At 34.0% G+C, this 23,066-nt stretch overlaps 1 protein-coding gene across 1 annotated transcript in view; it reads left to right on the forward strand.

The window, feature by feature from the left end:
• Positions 1 to 2,927: 2,927 nt before the first annotated feature.
• dsf (nuclear receptor dissatisfaction) overlaps positions 2,928 to 23,066 on the forward strand; it is a 64,606-nt gene continuing 44,467 nt past the window's right edge. The window contains exons 1-2 of the mRNA XM_089635484.1: positions 2,928 to 3,048; positions 3,577 to 3,738. Of these exons, the coding sequence (XP_089491610.1) occupies positions 2,928 to 3,048; positions 3,577 to 3,738 (283 nt within the window). The remainder of the gene's footprint in view (positions 3,049 to 3,576; positions 3,739 to 23,066) is intronic.

The raw sequence follows: 23,066 nt of genomic DNA on the forward strand, positions 1-23,066 counted from the left end.
CACTTTTTTTGTTGATTTAATCTGTGTTGCAATATGAAATTGTTTTCTAGGGTGATGCTTTATAAATTACTCTCTTACCATTATTGAAAATATATGGAAATAGGCAAACAAACGCATAACACAGAGTTAAAATTGACAATTAATGACGAAAAAATTGAAAAAGTAAATGAAATTAAGTACCTGGGTGTGATAATAGATTCAAAACTAACTTTCGCAGCAAATTTTGAATATGTGCTAAAGAAGGTATCTAAAAAAGTCAATTTTCTTAGAAGATTAAGAAATAAACTAAATGGAAACACTACAGAGCTGATTTATAAAACTATAGTTGCTCCAAATTTAGATTATTGCTCTACTATGTTGTATTTGGCCAATGAAGGAAACTTGAACAAGCTAGATGTTATACAGAATAGAGCTATGAGATGTATACTAGGAAAAGGAAAATACGCAAGCATAGATCAAATGAGAGAACAGCTAAATTGGATTTCTATAAAAAAGAGACTATTATTTAATGTGTTAATTTTTGAACATAAAATCATGAACAACCAAATGCCAAAATATTTTAAGGATGAAATTGTTTTTAATAGAGATGTTCATAATTACGAAACCAGAAATGTAAATAGGATTAGATTGCCACATATGAAAAAAACAAAATCACAGAACTGCCTAATGTACAAATGACTAAAAATGTATGATGAAATGCCTGAAAGTCTGAAGAATGAAGGAAGAATGAATGTATTTAAAAATAAATGTTATATTTATTGTAAAAATATGTAAAATTACAAAATGAAATATGATCTTGTTTATATTAGTTTATATTCAAATGTATAAACTAACTCAATAAATAATAAAAATTAGAAATCATTGAAAAAAATCGAAATAAGCCAAATGATTACACCACTACCGGACTGTTACAAGAATTTTTTTTAGTCCCTTCACTGGAAAATGTTTATAAAAAATAGCTCTTTTACAAAGATTATTTTGATAATGAAAACACAACATTCTTTTCCACAAAATATTCTTGGCTCAATAACTACCCCGTGCCGAAACACTGCCAAAGCCCAACAATTTTATGAATATATATTGGAGTTAAATGGTGTAACCAATTGCCTGTTAATTCTAGATTAAAAAAATATTCAAAATTTAAAAGAATCAACAAACTCTTTCAATAATTTTTATGATTTATTTATTATAATTTTCAGTAATAATATTAAATGTACGTAGTGCATTCTTTTTATCCTCATCCATATTATTTTCATAATAATTAGAATAAAATAACAATGTTTTTAACAACAATTTATAGTAGATATTTTCAATAAATATTTTTTCTAACCTTCATTAGGGTTATATAAAAACAACATGTTTTTATATCAAGGTTCAGGGTGAACCGAAATCGGTTGGTTCGGAAAATATATACAATAAAGTGGTGTTAAAAACAAAGTAATTTTATTCTAATTATGTATACCCACAAAGTGTTTGCTACATATGAAAATTCCATATTATTTTCATTATTTATTTAATAAAACTACTACAATAATATTCTATTACTTAAGTATTTTTGTTATTATTTTTTTGCTCTGCTATAAGTTAAATAATTTCTGAAAAACTGTAATATAAATACTTTGTTTTACCACGATTCTCCGCCTTTTTTTCAGGAAACTCTCAAAAAAGGTTGTAACACGATATACTATTATCACGTGAATTTTTTTTACATTGTATCTTACTAAGATTAAAAAGAAAAGAAAAAAATTATTTTATGAGAAAAAAATGTTTACATGATAATAAATATTTTATATGATTATAAAATAACCATTCCTTACGTTATGTAATATTTTAAATGATTTCATGGTGTCAGAATATTGTATTCCGTGGTGTTTTAATCAGCATTGTAGTTAAGAGATAAGCTTTGGGTAAAGGCTTTGCGGGCAAGAAAGCCTTCTTGCGTACAAATCTTCCCTTTAATACAGGACTTAACTGAATCCTTGGACGTTTCTCCCATTGTTCTGCAACTCTCCCACTCTCTGAATAGTTGTACTTATTAGCCACGGAGACTAGTTAATTCGGAACAGTGTTGAGTAAAATTAGGAATGTATTAATTTGTACAACATATTATGAAAAAATCGTGATAAAATGGACTCTTTTCTATTTATTTTGGTTAATAAAGACTTCTAAATATGTTTATAATCATCAGTTCATCCTTAAACAAGATATACCCAAACCCCGATTATTTTCTTACGTAATGACAGATAACAAAATAAGTTGAAAATTCTCTAAAATAGAGCAATAAGAGTAGTCTAGAAGCGATAGATTTTCAAAGTAACTAAAATTTTAAAGGAGCTAAATTAGCTAAAAACGAAACAGGTGCTGATTTGAACGAAATTCTAATTAGATATACATAAAATAATGAAAAACCTATTACCAGAATACTTTTCAAAGAAATTTGTGTCCAACGAGAACAATCATAGACGTACAATGAAATCAGACTAGGTACCAAAAAATGACAAAGCCAATACGCAAAACAAGGGATAAAATATGCAACGCGCTGCCGGAAACTATAAAACTACATCAATCAATGCATTAAAAAAGATTGTAAGAACCAAATTAAGTTTAGAAAGATAAAATTCTATGGTATGTAAGTTATAATTTGTAAATTTGAAAACTTCAATTTAAAAAAATAAAATAATGTACCTACCTACTCTCAAAATCGGTAGATAACTTTAAACGTGTTAGATTTTACTTTTTCACTAGATTATTTTACTGAAGAATGATCTTAATAATAAAAAAAAACAATTTTTAGTTTTGAGTAATTAACAGACCCAATTAACGTTGTTTTAATAGATTAAGGATGTCCATTCCGATCCGTATTTGTTTTTCAAGATTTAGGCGATCAGGATTTGGAAACCGATGACTGAAATGTGATTCATGGATCTATGTGCTTCCATAATACAAGACATGTTTTTCTTTTCTTAGGAGACAGACTTCTAGACATTCCTTGTAACGTGTGTGGAGATAGAAGTTCAGGCAAACACTATGGCATATACAGCTGTGACGGTAAGTCCCTCTTCTCAGTATAAATCCGTATTCCCAACCATCCGTCAAAAGAACGATTCTACGCGGTGTTTAATGCTTTTACAGTATCAACTTGTTCTTTCTGGCAATGTTCTTTCACGTAATCAGTCCAACTCTTCTTCGGTCTGCCTCTACGTTACTCTCTACTGAAAATCTTTCGACATGGCCAGCCCATCGCAGTCATTGTGGCCTACAAAATCTCGGCTATGTTTTACTGCTCAATTAGATCCCATAGAATCCACTAGATCAAATTTGTCCTTTTCATTATTCTAAGGTAATCTTATTATTTTCCTCCAGGTTAGTTTGGGTTTCTATTTCTTTTAAATCGTCATAGTTTTATTCATATCTCATATAATATTGTCCTTTTCATTATTCTTAGGTAATCTTCGTGTTTTCCTCCTGGTTGGGTTAGGTTAAATTGGATTTATTTTAATTTCCACATAATCTTCATATTTTTCCTTCTGGTTGGGTTTCTTTTCCTATGTACCTGATCTGCGTATTTTCCTCCAGGTTGTTCCGGCTTCTTCAAGCGGTCCATTCACCGGAACCGCGTGTACACGTGCAAGGCGGGGGGCGAGCTGAAAGGACACTGCCCCGTTGACAAGACGCACCGCAACCAATGCCGCGCCTGTCGCCTCGCCAAGTGCTTCCAGGCCAACATGAACAAAGACGGTCAGGATATACTCTTTGTAATATTACTATGTAGGGATTTTTATTGTCTGTAATGTAATGCATATTTACTCTCATCTGAACATTAAAAAAAATGTGACATCAGTAGTTACGAGCAATGATTGTATCAAACTTAACATCATTGCGTGTTTTCTATAATCATTCCGTATCACATTGTAATTTAAGTCCTTAATCACTGCCATACCCATCGCATCATGTATCTACCCAACAAATTAAATCACCCTTACTCTATACTATTGTACTTAATATACAATTTGCCAATCATTATACCACCCTTACTATTAATCCGTACCACTTGTACTCTAATTTATCTCATAACCGAATTCGGCGCTCGCGTGATAAAATTACCAGAGGGGGTGTATTCCACACTCGGCAGGAGAAGACCCGCGGCGATTAGAGCGAGTGCTGCATCACAAATGGCTGCAATATGTTATTATCACGACAGGGTTGGAATAGTACCAAAATAGGGATGTTCGACCTTTCAACACAAACTTTCAGAAAAAGGTTACAACAACTATTTGAAACAAGTTTAATGTTAACAATATGTTTTTATATGTGACACCTCACAAGAGCGCACCTGTCTACACAGTGTAAGTGTAAAGGCAGGGGGACTACGGCGCCATCAAGTTGGGCAGCGTTGTGAAGCGGTTTAAGGAAGGGACTGTAGGAAGAGATATGTTATGAGGCCCGGATTCTAAGAGGTTCTGTTGTTGTTATTTTTTTTTAAATTTGAAGGCTAATTGTAATCTAAAATTATACAGCACAGTATTGAATGTATTTGGAGATTTTCGCCCTACCCTGGCTACACCAAAACTAAACGCTGGAAACCGGAATAGAAATAATTATTATATTGAAATTCCGGCCCTTAGAAAATTAACGCGGGCAACACTATATTATTTCTACATACTAACATACTTCATAAATACAAAAGACTTACTTCACCACAGTCCACACATGATCTGAGGATGGATAATGTTACGATTTCAGAAACATTGGCTAAAGAAGACGGAAGTGCAACACGGTGTAGTAACCCAAAAAATCACGATTTTGCTAGCGAAAATATATATTATTGCTATATATATTTTTTTTTTTGAATATTGATCAATGCATGGGTTGGCCACACCTGGCGCAGGTATACTCGAATCTGTTCGCTGGCACTGTTCCGACTCAGGTGTATCATTGCTGCAGATGTTTAACTGGAAAAAAACTAAATTAAAATCGTTCCCTGATTCGACGCGCGCGGGTGTTCCGTGTTCCGTATTCAGGTTCCGGCTGCACTGCATCGGATGTAAAAACATCGCTTCCCTCTTAATAGACAGCGAATTTGTCAGAGACAGTTTAAATAAATTGGATTTAAATACTGCTAGGTTAGTACGGACGCACGTGAGCCGGTCCAACCTAGCAAGTTAATAAATAGATACTAAAACATTGATAGAGAGGCCCCTGTTCAATTTTGCAGGCTACCGACATCTGTAGTCTAGAAATTTGAAGTTACTACGTTTAACCAAAATGGTGTGAGTCCTTGCTTAGAAAATAGTGTCAATTTGGTCGGTATAGCAGGTTTCATTTTTACTGCTAGACATCACAATGACAAGTGTTTTATTTACATGTAGTGGGTTTTGAAGTCTTTAAAAAGGCTCGCATTATGTGTTTTTGGGTTCTTTTCTCAACAATAACTCGATAATAAACAAGCTCATAAGTCAGAGCGATCGTAGCAGTGTTATTCGCACAGTTTCCTTATAAATATTGTACCTGTTTTCAATAGTTTGAAATAAATGTAAAGTGGTATCAAGAAAACCAGTTTTTATTCAAAAAGGATCATCCCCAATTTTTAACATTTGATCCTTCAACCGGATTACGATCAGGAGATTGTATGTAAAAAAAAAACAAAGAACCAGCAGCCAAAAGGATACAAAATTGATTGAAACTGGAAATCATTAAGGAAAGTGGACCACATCGCAAATCTGAGATAAGTATTCAGTGCTTTCCTTCCTATCATCCATTTTATGTTTATTCAGGTCTCATGTAATTTAAACGAGATTAATCTTAAATAGAGTCAATATTATAAATAAAATCACTACCCACTTGAAAATAAGAATATAATATTATTGAATAGTGTTCTCAAATAGTATTGTCAAGATTGTCGTGGTATTCTTTCAAACGGGTGTTTGCTAAAATAAAATAATTGTCAACCGATATTAACAAAATATAATTAAAAATGGAAAATATGAAGTCATTAATAAACAAACGCGGCGTAATCAAAGGAAAACTAACCCGATTCGCGGATTCCTTAAATGCATTGTCGGTAAATGAAATTAAATTAAGATATGAGCGGGTGAAATCATTGTTAGATGAATTCGAAGCAGTTCAACAGAAAATTGAAATGTTACCGGATTCAGACGAAATTGAAAATTATAGTCAACGAGAAGCTTTCGAAAACCAATATTTCTCAGTTTTGGCAACGGCCAAAGGCACGATCGAATCCGTCGATCAAAGTAAGGTGGAAATTAAACTACCCAACCTCCAATTGCGGGAATTTCATGGCGATCAGAAAAATTGGGTTAATTTCGTCGAAACCTTCAAGACTTTAGTCCATAGCAATAGTAATTTAAGCAACGTACAAAAATTCTTTTATTTGCAATCAACTTTAAAGGGAAACGCATTAAAGATAATTGCTAATCTAGAAATTTCTGAATTAAATTACATTTCCGCTTGGGAATTATTAAATGAACGTTATGCAAATTTAAGAACTACCGTTCATAAACACATCCAAGCTCTATTTTCATTAAAAGACATGAAACAAGAAGAGCCTGCAGCATTGAGGTATCTAATTGATGAAACAAACGTTAGTTTAAAGGCATTACAAAATATCGGGGTCAAGGTAGATCAATGGGATCCATTGGTTATTTATATAATATCAAATAAATTAGACACAGCTACCCGAAAAAATTGGGAACAATATATATTACAAGACGAATTACCGACGTTAAAGGAATTCTTAAAATGTTTATCTGCTAGAGCCCAAGTACTGGAACTGATGAACGCTTCTGAGAAAAAATTTTCTAGCTTACATAAAACACAACTAGGCAACAATAATTGCAAAAAAGATTCATCAGTATTTTTAGCAGTAAAGGCTAACAACTGCATTTATTGTAACGAGAAAGGTCACCATATTTATTATTGTAAAAAATTTCTAAAATTAAAATTACATGAGAGGATTGATGCTACGAAATCAATCCAAGCTTGTTTTAAATGTTTAAAGGTGGGTCACCAGGCACAGAGTTGCAAGGCAACCTTTTCTTGCAGGCGTTGTGGCAAAGATAATCACAACACCTTGCTACACAATGAGGTACCTCTGCGGGAGGCCTCCAATATGGATGCTGATAACGAGGTTTCAGTATCGAATTTTTCTGCATCGGATAAAGCAGAAAAAATAATATTATTGTCAACTGCCAACATAGGAGTTGTGGGTAGTAACAATAAAATTTTTAAAGCCCGCATTCTGATTGATTCAGGGGCCCAGTCAAATTTTATGAGAGCAGAATTTGCTAATAAATTAAATTTACCATGTGAATTGATAAACAAACCCGTTTCTGGGATCCATAATAACATCACTCACATAAAAAAGAGAATTTCAGTGGAGATGAATTCGCTTCATACTGATTATAAAAGTGAAATATCATGTCTGATTTTACAGGAGATTACAACAAATTTACCACAAGTGACAATGGCGAAAAAAGACTTCAAGTTACCACGAGGATTGGAGCTAGCTGACCCGAACTTCAATATAGCTGCACCCATCGACATCCTGTTGGGCGCGGAGAGCTTTTGGGAAATCCTAACCAACGATAGATTGAAACTCGAATCGGGACCAACACTTCAACGTACGCAACTGGGATGGATCATATCAGGACCAATCCACATGTACCCAAAGCAAAGGCCTGTATCAGATTGTTGTAATTTATCTATAAATAAAATAAGTCACCAAATAGAAAAATTTTGGAAATTGGAGGAGATTAATCCCACTAAGATTCTAAATCATGAAGAAAAGGCTTGTGAAGCCAGTTTTGCTAGTACTCATACTAGACAAGACGACGGTAGATACGTAGTAAGTTTACCGCGTCGAGCATGCATTGATCAGCTGGGAAGCTCATTGCTCACTGCTGAAAAAAGATTTAAAAATATAGAAAGAAAATTTGTGTCAAATCCCGAATTGAAGACACAATATATACAATTCATGCGTGAATATGAGGAATTAGGTCATATGGAGGTGTGTGACCAGTCAAAGGGGGATCGTGAATCCTATTTTTTACCTCATCACGCTGTAATAAAAGAATCAAGCACTACTACTAAAGTGAGGGTCGTTTTTGACGGCTCCGCCAAAACTTCAAATGGAATTTCTCTCAATGACGCCTTGATGACAGGACCTGTTATACAAAAGGACTTATACACCCAACTATTGCATTTCAGGAAACATCAAGTAGTACTGACGGCTGACATCGAGAAGATGTACCGCCAGATTAATGTGTGTGAAGCGGACCGTGACCTGCAGAAGATAGTGTGGCGCGAGTCGCCGCAGGAGGTGCTCAAGCATTACCGTCTGAAGACAGTCACATATGGTCTGGGGCCTTCCTCTTTCTTAGCCACTAGAAGTCTACGGCAAATTGGTATGGATAACAATATAAATTTTCCTAGAGCTAGTCAGGTCATAGAAAATGACTTCTATATGGATGACTTGTTAACCGGAGGAGATGACATGGAATCCTGTAGAGAGTTAAAAGAGCAATTAATCAACATCTTTTTGTCTGCGGGGATGACCTTGAGGAAATGGAGGTCCAATGTCTTGGAGTTGTCAGCCGAGTCGGGCCAAGCTAAGATTGCCGAATCAGGCAATTCTGAAAAAATTATTACTGACAATCCAAAGACTGAGAAAATATTAGGATTAATATGGAATAATGAATCTGATTATTTTTCTTATGTAATAATGAAACCATCAAGTCGAACCGAGAGTAAAAGACAGATATTATCTTGCATCGCATCAACCTTCGATCCATTAGGTCTTCTAGGACCGATTATAGTTGTAGCCAAATTGATAATGCAGAAGTTATGGCAGTCTAAAGCAGCGTGGGATGATCCATTGCCTAATGAAATATTAGCACCCTGGAGGTCCTACCTTCAAGAATTAATTCAACTAAATGTGTTGAAAATACCAAGAAAAATTATTTGCAGGCAATCTACATATCTACAACTACACGGTTTTTGCGACTCATCTGAGAAAGCTTACGGAGCCTGCGTTTACATGGTGTCGGTGGACCATGTCGGTAAGCGGCATTCACATTTAATAACGTCCAAATCAAGAGTGGCGCCATTGAAGTGTATTTCCCTGCCCAAGTTGGAGCTTTGTAGTGCTGTGCTACTGGCTAAATTAATTAAAAACGTAAAACAAGCGTTAAATATAGTGGAGATCGACACACATTATTGGTGTGACTCCATGATAACGTTGTGCTGGCTGAAAGGTCAACCTACGAGATGGGCTACTTTCGTTGCAAACCGAGTAGCCGAAATACAAGAACTTAGTGATCCAGATCTATGGAGACATGTATCATCAGCCGACAATGCAGCAGATATACTTTCAAGAGGAACCACTACAGATAAATTGATAAATTCTGCAATATGGTGGAATGGACCAAGTTGGTTGACCGAGGGAGTCAACGCTTGGCCTATATCAAATATTTCGTGTTCAAACCCTCCTGAACTCAAAGGCAAAAATATTCTATTATCCACAGATATTCAAGAATGGGAGATATTTGAAAAATTCTCATCATTTATTAAATTGAAAAGAGTTACTGCGTATGTATTGCGATTTGTCAATAACTGCAGAAGTGTTAAGGGTAAAATTTCAGACAATTTAAGTGTGGCTGAATTGGAATCAAGCTTGAAATGTCTATTGAGATCAGCTCAAATACACGCCTTTCAAAAGGAATTGAAAGAATTAAAAAACCATGGCATCGTCAACAAGAAAAGTAATTTAAAATCTCTTAATCCCTTCTTACATGATGGTCTAATATATGTAGGCGGTAGGTTGAATTTGGCTACACATTTATCTTACCAACAAAAACACCCAGTTATCTTGCCGGCTAAACATAAGCTAACTGAATTGATAATACGTCACTACCATTATGTAAACCTACACGCAGGACCTCAAGCTTTGTTAGCTAAAATACGATTAAAATTTTGGCCCATCTTTGGTAAAAATACTATTAAAAAGATATTACATAAATGTGTTGTATGTTTTAGATGTCGTCCCCGAACCGGTCATCAAATCATGGGAAATTTGCCACCCGAAAGAATTACGCCGAGTCGTCCTTTCGCTATCACCGGAATAGATTACGCCGGACCAATTCTAATTAAAAGTGGGACGCTGAGGAAGGCTTCCCTCGCAAAATCGTATTTATGTATCTTTATTTGCTTCTCAACCAAGGCCGTTCACTTGGAATTAGTTTCGGATTTATCTAGCAATGCTTTTTTGAACAGTTTAAAAAGGTTTATATCCCGTAGGGGACAACCTGAAAAGATCTTTTCCGACAATGCTAGTAATTTTAAAGGAGCTAGCAGCAGACTCAAAGAGCTGTACACCAGCTTGAGGGAAAACAACGACAATATTCAAAATTATTTAGTGAACAGAGGTATTGAGTGGAAGTTCATAACCCCTCGAGCCCCTAATCAGGGAGGTTTGTGGGAAGCAGCAGTAAAATCAGCAAAATTCCATTTATATAGAATCACTAACAATTCTTCATTAACATTTGAACTCTTATATACCTTAATTTGTCAGATTGAGGCCTGTTTGAACTCCCGTCCATTAACTTCCTTATCCGACGACATCCATGATTACCAACCTCTTACCCCAAACCATTTCCTTATAGGCACTGAATCCTGTATCATTCCTGAGAGAGACGTCCGGGCGATACCGGACAACAGACTAACTCAATATCAGAGGATCAGTTCGCTAATTCAATCCTTTTGGTCTAGATGGAAGCAAGATTACCTCATGGAACTACAAAAGAGGACTAAATGGCAGACCAGCACTCAACGGGCACTGCAAAAAGACGATCTGGTGATTTTAAAGGAAGATCATTTACCTCCACCTTTATGGAAAATGGCCCGAATTCTGCATACACACCCTGGAGCGGATGGAGTAATACGAGTTGTTACCCTAAAAACACCTCAAGGAGTCTTTGTGAGGCCCATCACAAAGATATGTCTGATGCCCCTGGATTCAGACACTAAACCTGTAATTGACGTCCCGGACCTTACCAAGGATTGATTATGTACATTACACTATGATGCTTATCTTCTCGACTCCACCTTGGATGGATCAAGCAGAAGACCTGAGAAGAAAGAAGAAAAAAAAAAGGAACAATAATTGTGTTGTGTTCAGTGTGAACTATATTATTTGTGTTATTGAACTATTTAAATATGTAAAAATTAGTATGCAGACGTGTGTAATTTAGTCATTTTTGAATTTTTTTTTTGGTTATTTAATAGGATTAATAATTTTCTAGTTATTTTTAGTTAATTAATAGAGTAATTCAACAGCATTTATACAGTTAAATTTATAAGTTTACCAGCAGGGCATAAAAAAAAGGGGGTTTTATTTTGTTAATTTCTGCTATTTTGAATTATTTTGTTAGTATTTTTGTGGTATATTTAGATTAAGAATTTTTAGTTTATTCTGTTTGGTTTATAGTTTATTTTTAAATAGATTATCATTCAAAATTTTAGTGCAATTTTTGAATCCCGCCCCCTGGCAATATGTTCAATTTTGCAGGCTACCGACATCTGTAGTCTAGAAATTTGAAGTTACTACGTTTAACCAAAATGGTGTGAGTCCTTGCTTAGAAAATAGTGTCAATTTGGTCGGTATAGCAGGTTTCATTTTTACTGCTAGACATCACAATGACAAGTGTTTTATTTACATGTAGTGGGTTTTGAAGTCTTTAAAAAGGCTCGCATTATGTGTTTTTGGGTTCTTTTCTCAACAATAACTCGATAATAAACAAGCTCATAAGTCAGAGCGATCGTAGCAGTGTTATTCGCACAGTTTCCTTATAAATATTGTACCTGTTTTCAATAGTTTGAAATAAATGTAAAGTGGTATCAAGAAAACCAGTTTTTATTCAAAAAGGATCATCCCCAATTTTTAACAGCCCCCGAATTATACTCACGATTGATTTCACGGAGATGATAACGTAACGTAACGTACGTTATAATCTACGGTATTAATTTAATAATTTTATGAAAATACACCTTTGTAAGTTATGCTTATGCAGAGGCGCAAACAAATAGTTCGCTTTAATACTTTAAGCGTGACTTGGTAAAAGTGTATTTTCATAAAATAATTAAAGTAAAGTAAAATCTATAAACGCGTTGATTATAACGTGGGTTACGTTTACCTTTAAAACTGTTTTCTTTAATGATTTGTCAAATGTAGAACAAATATTATGCTAAATGGTGATTTCTGGCAGAAAATTCACTGAAAATTGCAGCGATCAATACTTTTAGACGAATTAATATCACTAAATCATACTGGTTTTCAATAAGGTTATGATGGGATAGTAATAAAAATAATACGCTTAGCAGTTCTACGTTAAAATATCTCTGTAGGGTGGAGTGACGTTGTATGGGACTTTTTTTTTTAAAGATGCCAGTACTGTAATAGCAAAAAAAAGTTGCCTTTATATAACACCTCTTTCGTCTAAAAAAATCAACTCGATCGAAACATTCCTTTATTCAACAACCAGCACATTTATATTTAGAAAAAAAAATTGTATGAAAAAAGTCGCTGAAAACTCTGCCAAGCATTATAAACAAGCGATATTCATAGCAAAAATACAATTTTATTAGGGGTTTTATAGCTAATAAGGTGCATAACACATGTGAAAATAAAAATAAAATTACCATAGTTTCAAGGCGGGGTCTCTTTTTTTTGTTTTTTGAAGAGGATAATTGATTTTTTATTGTTTTTTTCGTGTTTTTGAGAAACATGTTTTTTTATTAAATAAAATACTTTAACAAAGAGAATTTTTTTAATTATTATCGAAGTTTTATAATATATATCGTGTTATGAAATGAGATTTGGTGTGAAATTTGGGCATTATATGCCTAGATTTTATTGTCGCCCGAATGAATCCATCTCTTGCTTCAGGCCCAACTGTAGACAACGATGCCTGGGTAACTAATTTGATGCACCTCTCGACTGCTTGAGTTTGGCAGGGAAATCTGGGAAATTCAATACTGTCTTTTTCTTCACCGAAATTATTTATCATTTTGACTAGGTCGTCATTACTGATTCCGGATAGTATCGGTGGCGGTGTAACTTCGCATTCCTGTCAGTTGATAATATCGTAATATTTACTTGCTGAAAAGTTTATTGTTGGAATAATAAAGTCTCTAACAACAGATGGACTCGGACATCTATCTCGCGCCTTTAATATTCGTCTCAAACCCAATTCTCTTACAATAAGGTTGTCATCCATTATCATGGATAGTAGCAGATTTTCCGGGTGGCAAAAATAGGCGTTTCTTTGAATTACTTGATTAATTATATCTCGTAGATCGGTGCCCAAATATCGGGTGAGTTTTATTATAGTAAAAACATGTAATGCCCCATCTTTACACGAAGGGTGCCTCTTTAACTCAAACCATGTCGGAGCATATGCTTTAACAACATATTCAGCAAGAATTTTTAGGTTCACTGAAGGGTTAGTTGTTCCTATATATAATCGAAGTATTGAGTTTGCTGTCGTCAACCAGCGTGAGTGACAAATACTACCTGGATGACAGTTTGCTAAATTTGGTGGGCAGTGACCTGTTGTAACTGCAAAACATATTTCGTACAAGTATTTTTGGTCCGTGCTCAAATTTTTCAATTCCTCTGCGTTGAGTTTGTGCATCTCAAAGTGTATTGGTGAATAATTTATTACGGTGTTTTTAGAGCTGCTTGAAAGAAGTTTTCCAATAGGTCCTGAAAACCCTTTAGGTCCTGTTGTAGCACCATCTAAGTGTTGAAACAAGTGGTGAAGGGGAAGTTCGTTTGCATGCAGCTGACAGATAAACCATTGTAACGGATGACCTAATTCCAATTCCATGAATCTAATAGTTACATTTTTTTTGCCTGTATTGACAGCAGTCCCATCACATCCAATCGCTGATAAATCATTCAAATTAAAACCGTTCATTTTTAAATGGTGTAACATGCTCTTTGCTATGTTTTTGCCAGTTCCTGATGATGGTGTAACATGTCCAACATATTGAGACCCCAGCTCAGATAAAATGGAATAATGTTCTTCTGAAATCGTTCTCCGATGATATCTATCCCCTATTTTTTTCTGAGACAGTGTTTTATCCTTCCTTCCATCGAAATATAGACCTCGAATTTTTGTTGACTCCGACGACATCTGCCATGTTTTTATTAAAGAAGTGCAACACGTTTGTCTAGCTCGTCTGAGTTTGCTCCTATCAATCACCATTTTAGAGTCGTCTTCGGTTACTATGTCAAAATCTTGTAATGTAGCACTTGCAACAGCTGATGCCGACCTGTCTGACAAACCATACTGATCGCAGATTCTGGCCAAAGTGGGGAGTTTTAACATCATACGGGAATTTTCTGGAGGTTGCGAAGAATGTGAAGAAAATGATTGGTTTTCATCAAAAAGGGGTTGACGTGGTTTTGTCGCTGATTCTGTAGATGAGCTGACCTTCGAAGCAAGTTCAGATAAACGAGCTTGCATCCTCATTTTCCGATGTAATTTTTTTGTTGTGTCGGTGTCTATTGCTCCCAGCATCATTTTTCTCGAGGATCTTTGGTCTTGAAGGAATGCTTGTTCTTTGGTGGGTGCCTTGCGCGTCTTTTCGCAGGAACACGTATTCAGATTGTTACATTTAAATGAAGCAATATCGAAAAGTTTATTCATTTTGATTTTATAAGAATTTAACTTAACATAATAATGCACACTTTTTTTGGCCAATTTTTAAGTTTTAAGTATTCGTTATAATGATCTTGGATCAGTTTCATCACTCGATTGTGTGAAACAATGGGAATAGAAGCGCGCTTCAAAATTCCTTCAACAATTGCAGATATAACACTTTTTATTTCGAATACTGACGGTTTTTTGTAGAGTTAAGATTGCGCTCATATCGTAAGAACAAATAATGTTTAATCACTTCTGAGACAGTAGGTAACACTTGAGAGTTCATTTCAGTTGGTGCCCCGAATATTGGACATAAAATTTTGCTTCTCGTGTAATTTGCATTCATTTTCAACAACAATTATATGTGTTAAAATTTAATCGGACAAGGATTCTAATAGGGTAGACCGAGGCTATTCGGATCAGGTGAGTTATTCGGATCAAGCTAAGCAATATGGATATATCTCGGCTATTGTAACCAAATGAGAATGAAAGAATTTAGACATAGCTTCACCATCTACCGGATGCCATAATAGTAAAATTACCGATATTACAGATTGCGTGGGTTGACTGCTAAAAATCGATATGTGTGAAGATCGTAGAAGTTACGTCTCCAATAAATGCCTGATGTAATATTGTTCTCTGCGTTCTTAGTGTTTTTCTGAAAAGGTAAGCTATTTAGTCATGTTCATATGTTATATATTTATCAATCAAATGCACAGTAAACAGAATTAAAGCGCAATAAATTGCATTTTGTATGATTTTGTACTTTACTTTGAGTAAATATCATATTAATAAATGTGAGGTTAAACGGACCGACGGTGGGGGGGCTATTTGGATCATATTTGAATGTTTTTAAAGTTCGATGTGTTAATTGTTTTATATTTTTATTTGAAACAGATGGTGCGCAATTATGTGAAAAAGACAACTAATCAATCATGGTAGAAAATTGCAATGGATGAAGCCGTTAGGAAAGTAAAATCCCGTGAAATGGGATTACGCAGTGCTGCTGTGAGCTACGGAATCCCATACATGACATTACAAAGACATACGACTTCAATCACCGGGATCATCTCTAATCCAGGAGCAAGACCTGCAATAGATATTGAATCTGAAAAACAGTTTGCGGAAAGATTGGTTTATTTATCTAAACGTGGATTCGGCATTACTCCAAAAATGGTCAGGAAATACGCTTTTGATTATTGTAATCGTCTTGGTAATCAAGCTCAACGAAGATTTAATTCAGAAGTTGGAATGACAGGTCAAGATTGGTTTCATCGTTACGCCTCATACATACCTCTCCATAAGAAAACCAGAAGGACTATCTCGAGCAAAGATTAACGGAATAGATCCAGACAAAATTTAAAATTTTTATGACACACTGAAAAAGGTAATAAGAGACTGTCAATTACAAGGAAGGCCAGAATGCATTTATAATATGGACGAAACCGGCATGCCCCTAAATAATCGTCCGTATCAATGACAAGTGTCGAGCGAGGTCAAAATGTAACTGTTTTGGCTTATATGAATGCAGTTGGATCATTCATACCTCCATTTGTCCTGTATAAGGGTTAACGTAAGAAGGATGAATTTATGATTGGAATGCCACCAAAAACCGCCCAAAATTACAGTTCAAAGGAAAAGGTACCCCGGGACTTAAAGTTAAAAAATCTTCCATAACAGCTTCTTCATCGGCTTCAAGAAAGTGGTTTCGCATTTATTGCAATGAAGCTTTTGTACATCCTCGAAAGGAAGATTGGATTCAATGTTCTTCTTGCAAAGAATGGTGCCACAAAAAATGTTACGACAAGAAAGTGTTTAATAAAGTTTTTATTTGTGCGGTGTGTAAGCCAATAAGAGTGTAATAAGTGTCATAATACTTTCATATAAGTTATGGGTTCTAAAAACTATTTTTGGTTTTTGTTTTTTTTTCATACTTAACTATTTTTTCGGGTTTGATCCGAGTAGCCCCACCACTGATCCGAATCACCACATATATATGGGGTGATTCGGATCGGTGGAGAGGTCTACAGTAATAGTCATATGTTTTTTTAAAGTTACTTTATGTTTTGATCATTAAAGTTAAAACATATAAAAATGACAAATGCTTAATATTAAATAATTTTTTTTTTCGAAAATGTATTAGTTTTAATTTTGTTCAAGAAAACACAAAAAGTGATCCGAATAGCCTCGGTCTACCCTACGTCTACGGTCAGCGGTAGCCGAAACGAAACTAGATGCAAGTCGCAGAAACTATTCTGCGATGAAACAATAGGAGCGAAATTATCCCCCCCACCTCCACAGCGCTCACAAATTCACTAGTTTAACGGCAATTTATGCAGTGTTTTTTTTTTATAAAACATGTAATGTTCAATAAGGTAAATGCAATTGAAAGTAATGAATATTATTTTATATTTTTGAGACTGTACTCAGATTTTGGGAAAAAAAAGGATAAATTTACGTTTTTTACGTTACGAAATCGCTAGGTTGTTGAATGAAGACATAAGTTTAGATTTTTTTAAGTATTTTTACGAGAATATAAATGACATGAAGCATCTTTTGGCAGCTATTACAATACCGAGATTTGATTTTTGCAATGTCGCTCCATGCTATTATACAGGTCGATAGATTAGGTTCGTGGAATTTCATCCAGATTTCTCTTTTTTGCGGAGCTAAAATTTCTTATTGAAAACCTAACATAGCTTGAATCTGGAACGATTCAAGCAAAATGATTTGGTAAATTTATCGGATTCCGCTGCATGCAAAGGCTCTTTAAAAAAACAATACTTTCTAACATAAATATCTAATGAAGACAACTAGTTAAGTCGAGGGTTTAAGTAACCATGCACAAAATAGGTTATTTGGGTGTTAGTTTGGCATATGTTAATAATTTAAGCGCATTTCCTAACCTTTAAACTTAACTTCGATTGAGAAAAATGGAGCTTTAATAAATCTATTAACATTTCCCCTGATATAAATAGTTTGTTCTTCTAGTAATTAAGTTGAAACCAAGTGCTATAAATATTTTGGCATAATAAACGTGAAACGGAGTTCGACAAGTTTATCGATGATTTTAAAAAATTGGGTGTTATAATAAATAATAATAATATCTTTATTTAGGAAAGTTTACACATTACAACTATACTTACATAGTATGGTGTACATTGATTTATAACTTTTATATTTAAGGTTATAAAATTAACAGAAAAATACATACATAATATTGTGAAGGTAAAAAGAAAATAAAATTACAGTTGAGTTTCTCAAATACCGCCTCACTAGGTTAGCCTGTGTTGAGGCAGAATATTTCGTGTTAGTTCCTAATACCTTTGAACATACCTATATTTGTATTAAGATTTATTCGCTCAATAATGTGGTGACTTCAATAACTGCGAATTTGGGTTAAGGCCCTATTCTTATTTTTGATCCAAATGTTTACATTATCTTTGAAATTTTTTTGTAAAACACATTGTTTTATGCTGTCTGGAAGAATAAATAAATCAATCAAGAAGAAATAAATCACATTCACGTGAAAAATTACAACCCATCTACAGAAAAAATGATTTAATCCCTGCCAGATGACATAAACTAAATTCGGATTGTACATTACAGGTACAGACGGTGAAACGTGTGACTACAACAATACCGGCCATATATCCCATCACTCTGAAACCTTTGTCAACTTGGAATCCATTATAAAAACCAATATGATACACGCTGGGATCTTTCCTCACCGTAGACAGATTGCCTCTTTTGTTGAGTTATGAGAGTTTTTCATTCAAAAGCACAAAAGCAATATGCCCAATAAAAACCGGCCGTTTTGCGATCGGCTATATTTCTGTTATCCTTGAAATTGATTCAGTTTATAGTTCGTTTTTTGACGCCTACAGTTTAGATTTTAAATAATAGCAAGTAGGTACCTACCAGTTTTAATACTTTTAGAATCTCAACACACATTTTTTGCAACGGCTAGCACAGTGAAATCGATAACTTTACACTATGGGGTCGATAAGCGTAACTATCGATGATTTTAAAATGATTTTCCGAGCACGGTCACGCTGTTGATAGCCAGAACAAAATTGATAATGCAATAAATAAGAAATCGATACACTGGAGATATTGTCTATTAATTGTCATTCCGAAAAGTTAAAAGTCGAACAGCTACGTAAAAATATTAATGATTTGACTCTGTCGATTTGAAATACTCACCTAAATATGTACTGAGACCGTTTCGAAAATAAAAGGAAGTTAATTAGTTGTGTTTCGTTTACGTTTATTTTACCAACGGCCCGAGCGGATTCAACTCACCGCGTATCCGACTTCTTTTAATTCTAAGAACTTCGTTAGTTCTACTCGGTTGGTTAATAAGCAATTAATTTTTCATAATGAAGAACAATATTTATAAAGATGTGTATATTACAGTTAACCGAAACTTTTCTGATACTATGGAGGGTAATTTTTTTCTATCGGCCCGACGGCCATTCTTACAATTGTTGACCGTGCTCGCAAATATCGCTAACAGACCATAGATGAAATTAGTCAATATCATATTACAAATAATATAAATATTATACTATTGTAAAAACCTCAAGGGTGCTGTATTAGGTATTATGTTGTAATCTGCGCCTTGGTTTCTGCATAAGAAAAAAGGGTGCTTTTTAAAAGAATTTTTAATCAGTTAATTAATTATCTGTACGACTAACGTATTCGCAATAAAACTTCGCCAAAATTAGCGTTAGTCGTTCTATATGATTTCTTAAAGGTCATCGTTTTTTTAACTGGAGTTCCATATTTTTCGGTTAAAAATAATTTTATTAATACAGATTTTGATCGATTGATTTTGTATGATATCGTTTTCCAATGATTTTTCCACAAATTCACAATATCGAAAAGCTAAAAAATTGTCACGCAGAGTATTGTTAAAAAATAAATGACATTTGATTATTGCACTTTACCGGTCTTGGACTTAAATGTTTTAGCTTCTTGACTCTGATCGAAAAATAGAACCGAAATATTGTGACGTCATATGAATGCCTAACTATATCTACCAATGAAAAACTCTGAGAGTCTATGGAATAATTCATTGGCGTATATTATAATAAGTAGGCTCGGAATAAGAATTTATCGTCTATATTTTGGAAAATCTATGGTTTTTTAGGACCAATTTGTTTCATAAAAAAGCCAGAAGATATCGATCTAGTGAGTGGTTTATTTATGCTCTTATCAGGGGGGTATAACTCCGATCGAAAATTGGAACCGAAATATTGTGATGTCATATGTTTGCATAACTATATCCACCAATGATAAACTCTGAAAATCTATGGAATAAACTTTCAATTTTTTTCTCTGGTTTATAGTATAATAAGTAGGTTCCGAATGAGAATTGTACTGTCTATGTATTGGCATATCTGTGGTTTTTTAGGACCAATTTTTTAGCCAGAAGATATCAATCTATAGAAGTTGATTTATGGCTTTTATTGCTCTGCCATGTAGCTCAAAATCAACGAATGCAAATAGCTAATTTACAATAATTATATTTCAATGAAGCAAAGTAAAAGGAAGTAAAATTATGGAAAGTTAATGGAAGTTCTGATATATTCACTGTCTGGTGATAGGTGGGAACTGATTGGTGTAATGCCCTCTGCGGTAAGATATGCAGGAGCCTAGGTTTATAATATTAATGTATGTGGAAGGTGGATGGTGGCTATGTAGGTATATGCTGCATGGGGTGAGGTGCGGGTGCTGCCAACTGCCGGGATGAAAGGGTAAGAGAGGCGGCATATAGCGACTTGATCTTAGAAGTTTGCCGGGGTTAAGTTAGGAAGCACTTGCGGTGACGCATCAAGTGTAATGTAACCGAACTAGAACTATGCGCCGATTTAATTACATTGGAATCACAGACATAGGAATTAATAGACGAGAAGATAATGGCGAGGGGTAAAATCAACTGTTGAAGAACGAAGGGAGTGAAGCTGACTGTGATTCGTCAATAAATCAATCTGACAGTACATAGGCATCTCGCATTATAATATCACCATTTACTTCTTAAAAGTAAAATCTGCTTTTGAATGAATAGACATTTTTACATGGGAGCGCAAATTACTCGCCACGTTATGAACAAATTCGCGAAGTCCAAATTCGGCAAAAAAATTCGGTTCTATTTTCAGAGTCGAATATTTCGTTTAAGTATTTAGTTAAGACACTTTTATAAATGTTCATAATTTACTTCCCAGCAACCAACCAGCTTTGTGTTTCGCGTCCAGACGTTTCTCGATGTGATAGTAACAACTGATTCATATTATACGATGTGAATATGCTTAAAATAAAGTAAAATAATGCTTATATATGGAATGTAATACGACAATTAGATTTATTCTCTTTTTCACATCTATTTTTACAAGTTTTCATAGTACAAGTCAACATTTTGCCGTGTTATTTCGTAAAATGAACCGATGATGCCTCGACCATAGTTCGCACAAGAATGATGACGTCACGTTTTCAAATTTCACTTGAGGCCATACGCGAGCACAGCCGGCTCCAATGGAACCGGTATGGGGAGTGGGGATAATACGCTTTTAATCACTTAGGGCAGGTCTACTAATATTCATATGTCTATGATTGGAATCAATGCTAATCTTCCATTAAGGTTGTTGATTGTATTTTTACGAAGTTGGATGAAATGCTTTCATAATGTGTAATGATTTGTTTATTAGTGGTAAAATAATATAATGTCTCCGATTTATACTATAATATATTTTAATGTTAAATGAAAAACACACTTTGTAATACACCACTTTTATTTTTGAATTAACAAAAATCGCATTTTTACTAAAAAAGTCATTAGTAATAATTTAAACATAATTAATAATCAAATAAATTTAACTGACAGTCCCATATTTAATTAAGTTATAAAAATAGTCCTTTCCCATAAAAATTAAATATTATTATATTTGACATGGAATTTCCACATATAAAATAAATATGTTTGCAAGTGACAAAATGACAAGCTAGAATAATATTAAGATATGTAAATTTTTTGTCAAGCGAATAAAAATAAATTAATTGTGCTTCAAAATACCATACTACAGTGGATGTCTTAGCATACTAAAGGTTAAATGATTGAAAAAAGGAGCGCAATTTTCATAACTGAAAAAAAAAAATTATCGGCTGCATTTGCACTACTATAAAATTTCGATACTGCAAAGAATTTAGCTACATAAAGATTTAAAAATACTGAAAAATTTTTGGATAAAGAATAATACCATGCAGAAAGTGTAATATTCTTCGTGGAATATTCCATCGGCGCACAAGTCCTCCAAGTTGGTTCGTTAAAGTTGGAGTAAGTTACGCGTTACCCGTAGAGGCTCCCGGCTCTCAGCATCAGTACCAGCTCCCAGCTTCCCTCACCACATAACTTACACCAACTTCGGTTCTGTCTACTTCTTACTTCATTCTTCCCAAGTGAGTATGGGCACAATTGAGGCGAATATCTTTATTTTGTTCCGTGTGGCGTAATATCGCATAATTCATGCAAAGCCCATACTATACAATCACAGTCAATCACAAACCGTATACGGAAATTTGCATAATATATCTTCAGATCATCACGAAATATACTAAATAAAAATACACTTAAAACAGTATAATTTTCCTTGTGTCAATCAATTTTATCGTATGGTATAATTGTCTGGGGATGATGCTCTAACACTATATTAGATCCACTAATAAAAGCCCAAAAATTAATAATACGGACTATTTACAAAGCACATAATACAACCCACAAAGGATTTATTTAATGACTTGAAAGTTCTTAATATAAAGTCCTTATATGTAAAAATTATAACCTCTCATTTCACATTCAAATTTACAAAAAAAAATATTATTGAATCAATCTATAACACAAGATATTCCAACCAATCCAACTTAATTATTCCAGCAACAAAAACCTCAATGGCACAGTCACAGTTTAATTTTCTTGCTCCTAAAATATTTAATAATTTATTAATTAAAATAAAGTCAATAGCGAAACATCTCATTTTCTGAAAAAAGCTTGCCAACTTTTTGATGAGTGAATGTGATAGTGTTAGTACCCTTTTTTCTCATACTCAGATAATGTTGTAAATGTCTGTAAAATATATGTGTGAATAAATTATAAAATGCATTTCCTACTATTTTTTATGGTTTCAGAGGCAACTTTGGCAATCATTTGTGAGTTTATGACAATTAGCTAAACTAAATAATTTACACTAAATACCATACCTACTTTGTAAATACGATGAATTATAAATATAAAAAAAATTTATGGGCATTAATTTGACGCTGGAATACAAATTTGTAGTATAT

Source organism: Hesperophylax consimilis, chromosome 9, assembly GCF_061612785.1.
Source record: "Hesperophylax consimilis isolate HC1 chromosome 9, BYU_Hcon_1.0, whole genome shotgun sequence".
NCBI classification, from domain to species: domain Eukaryota; kingdom Metazoa; phylum Arthropoda; class Insecta; order Trichoptera; family Limnephilidae; genus Hesperophylax; species Hesperophylax consimilis.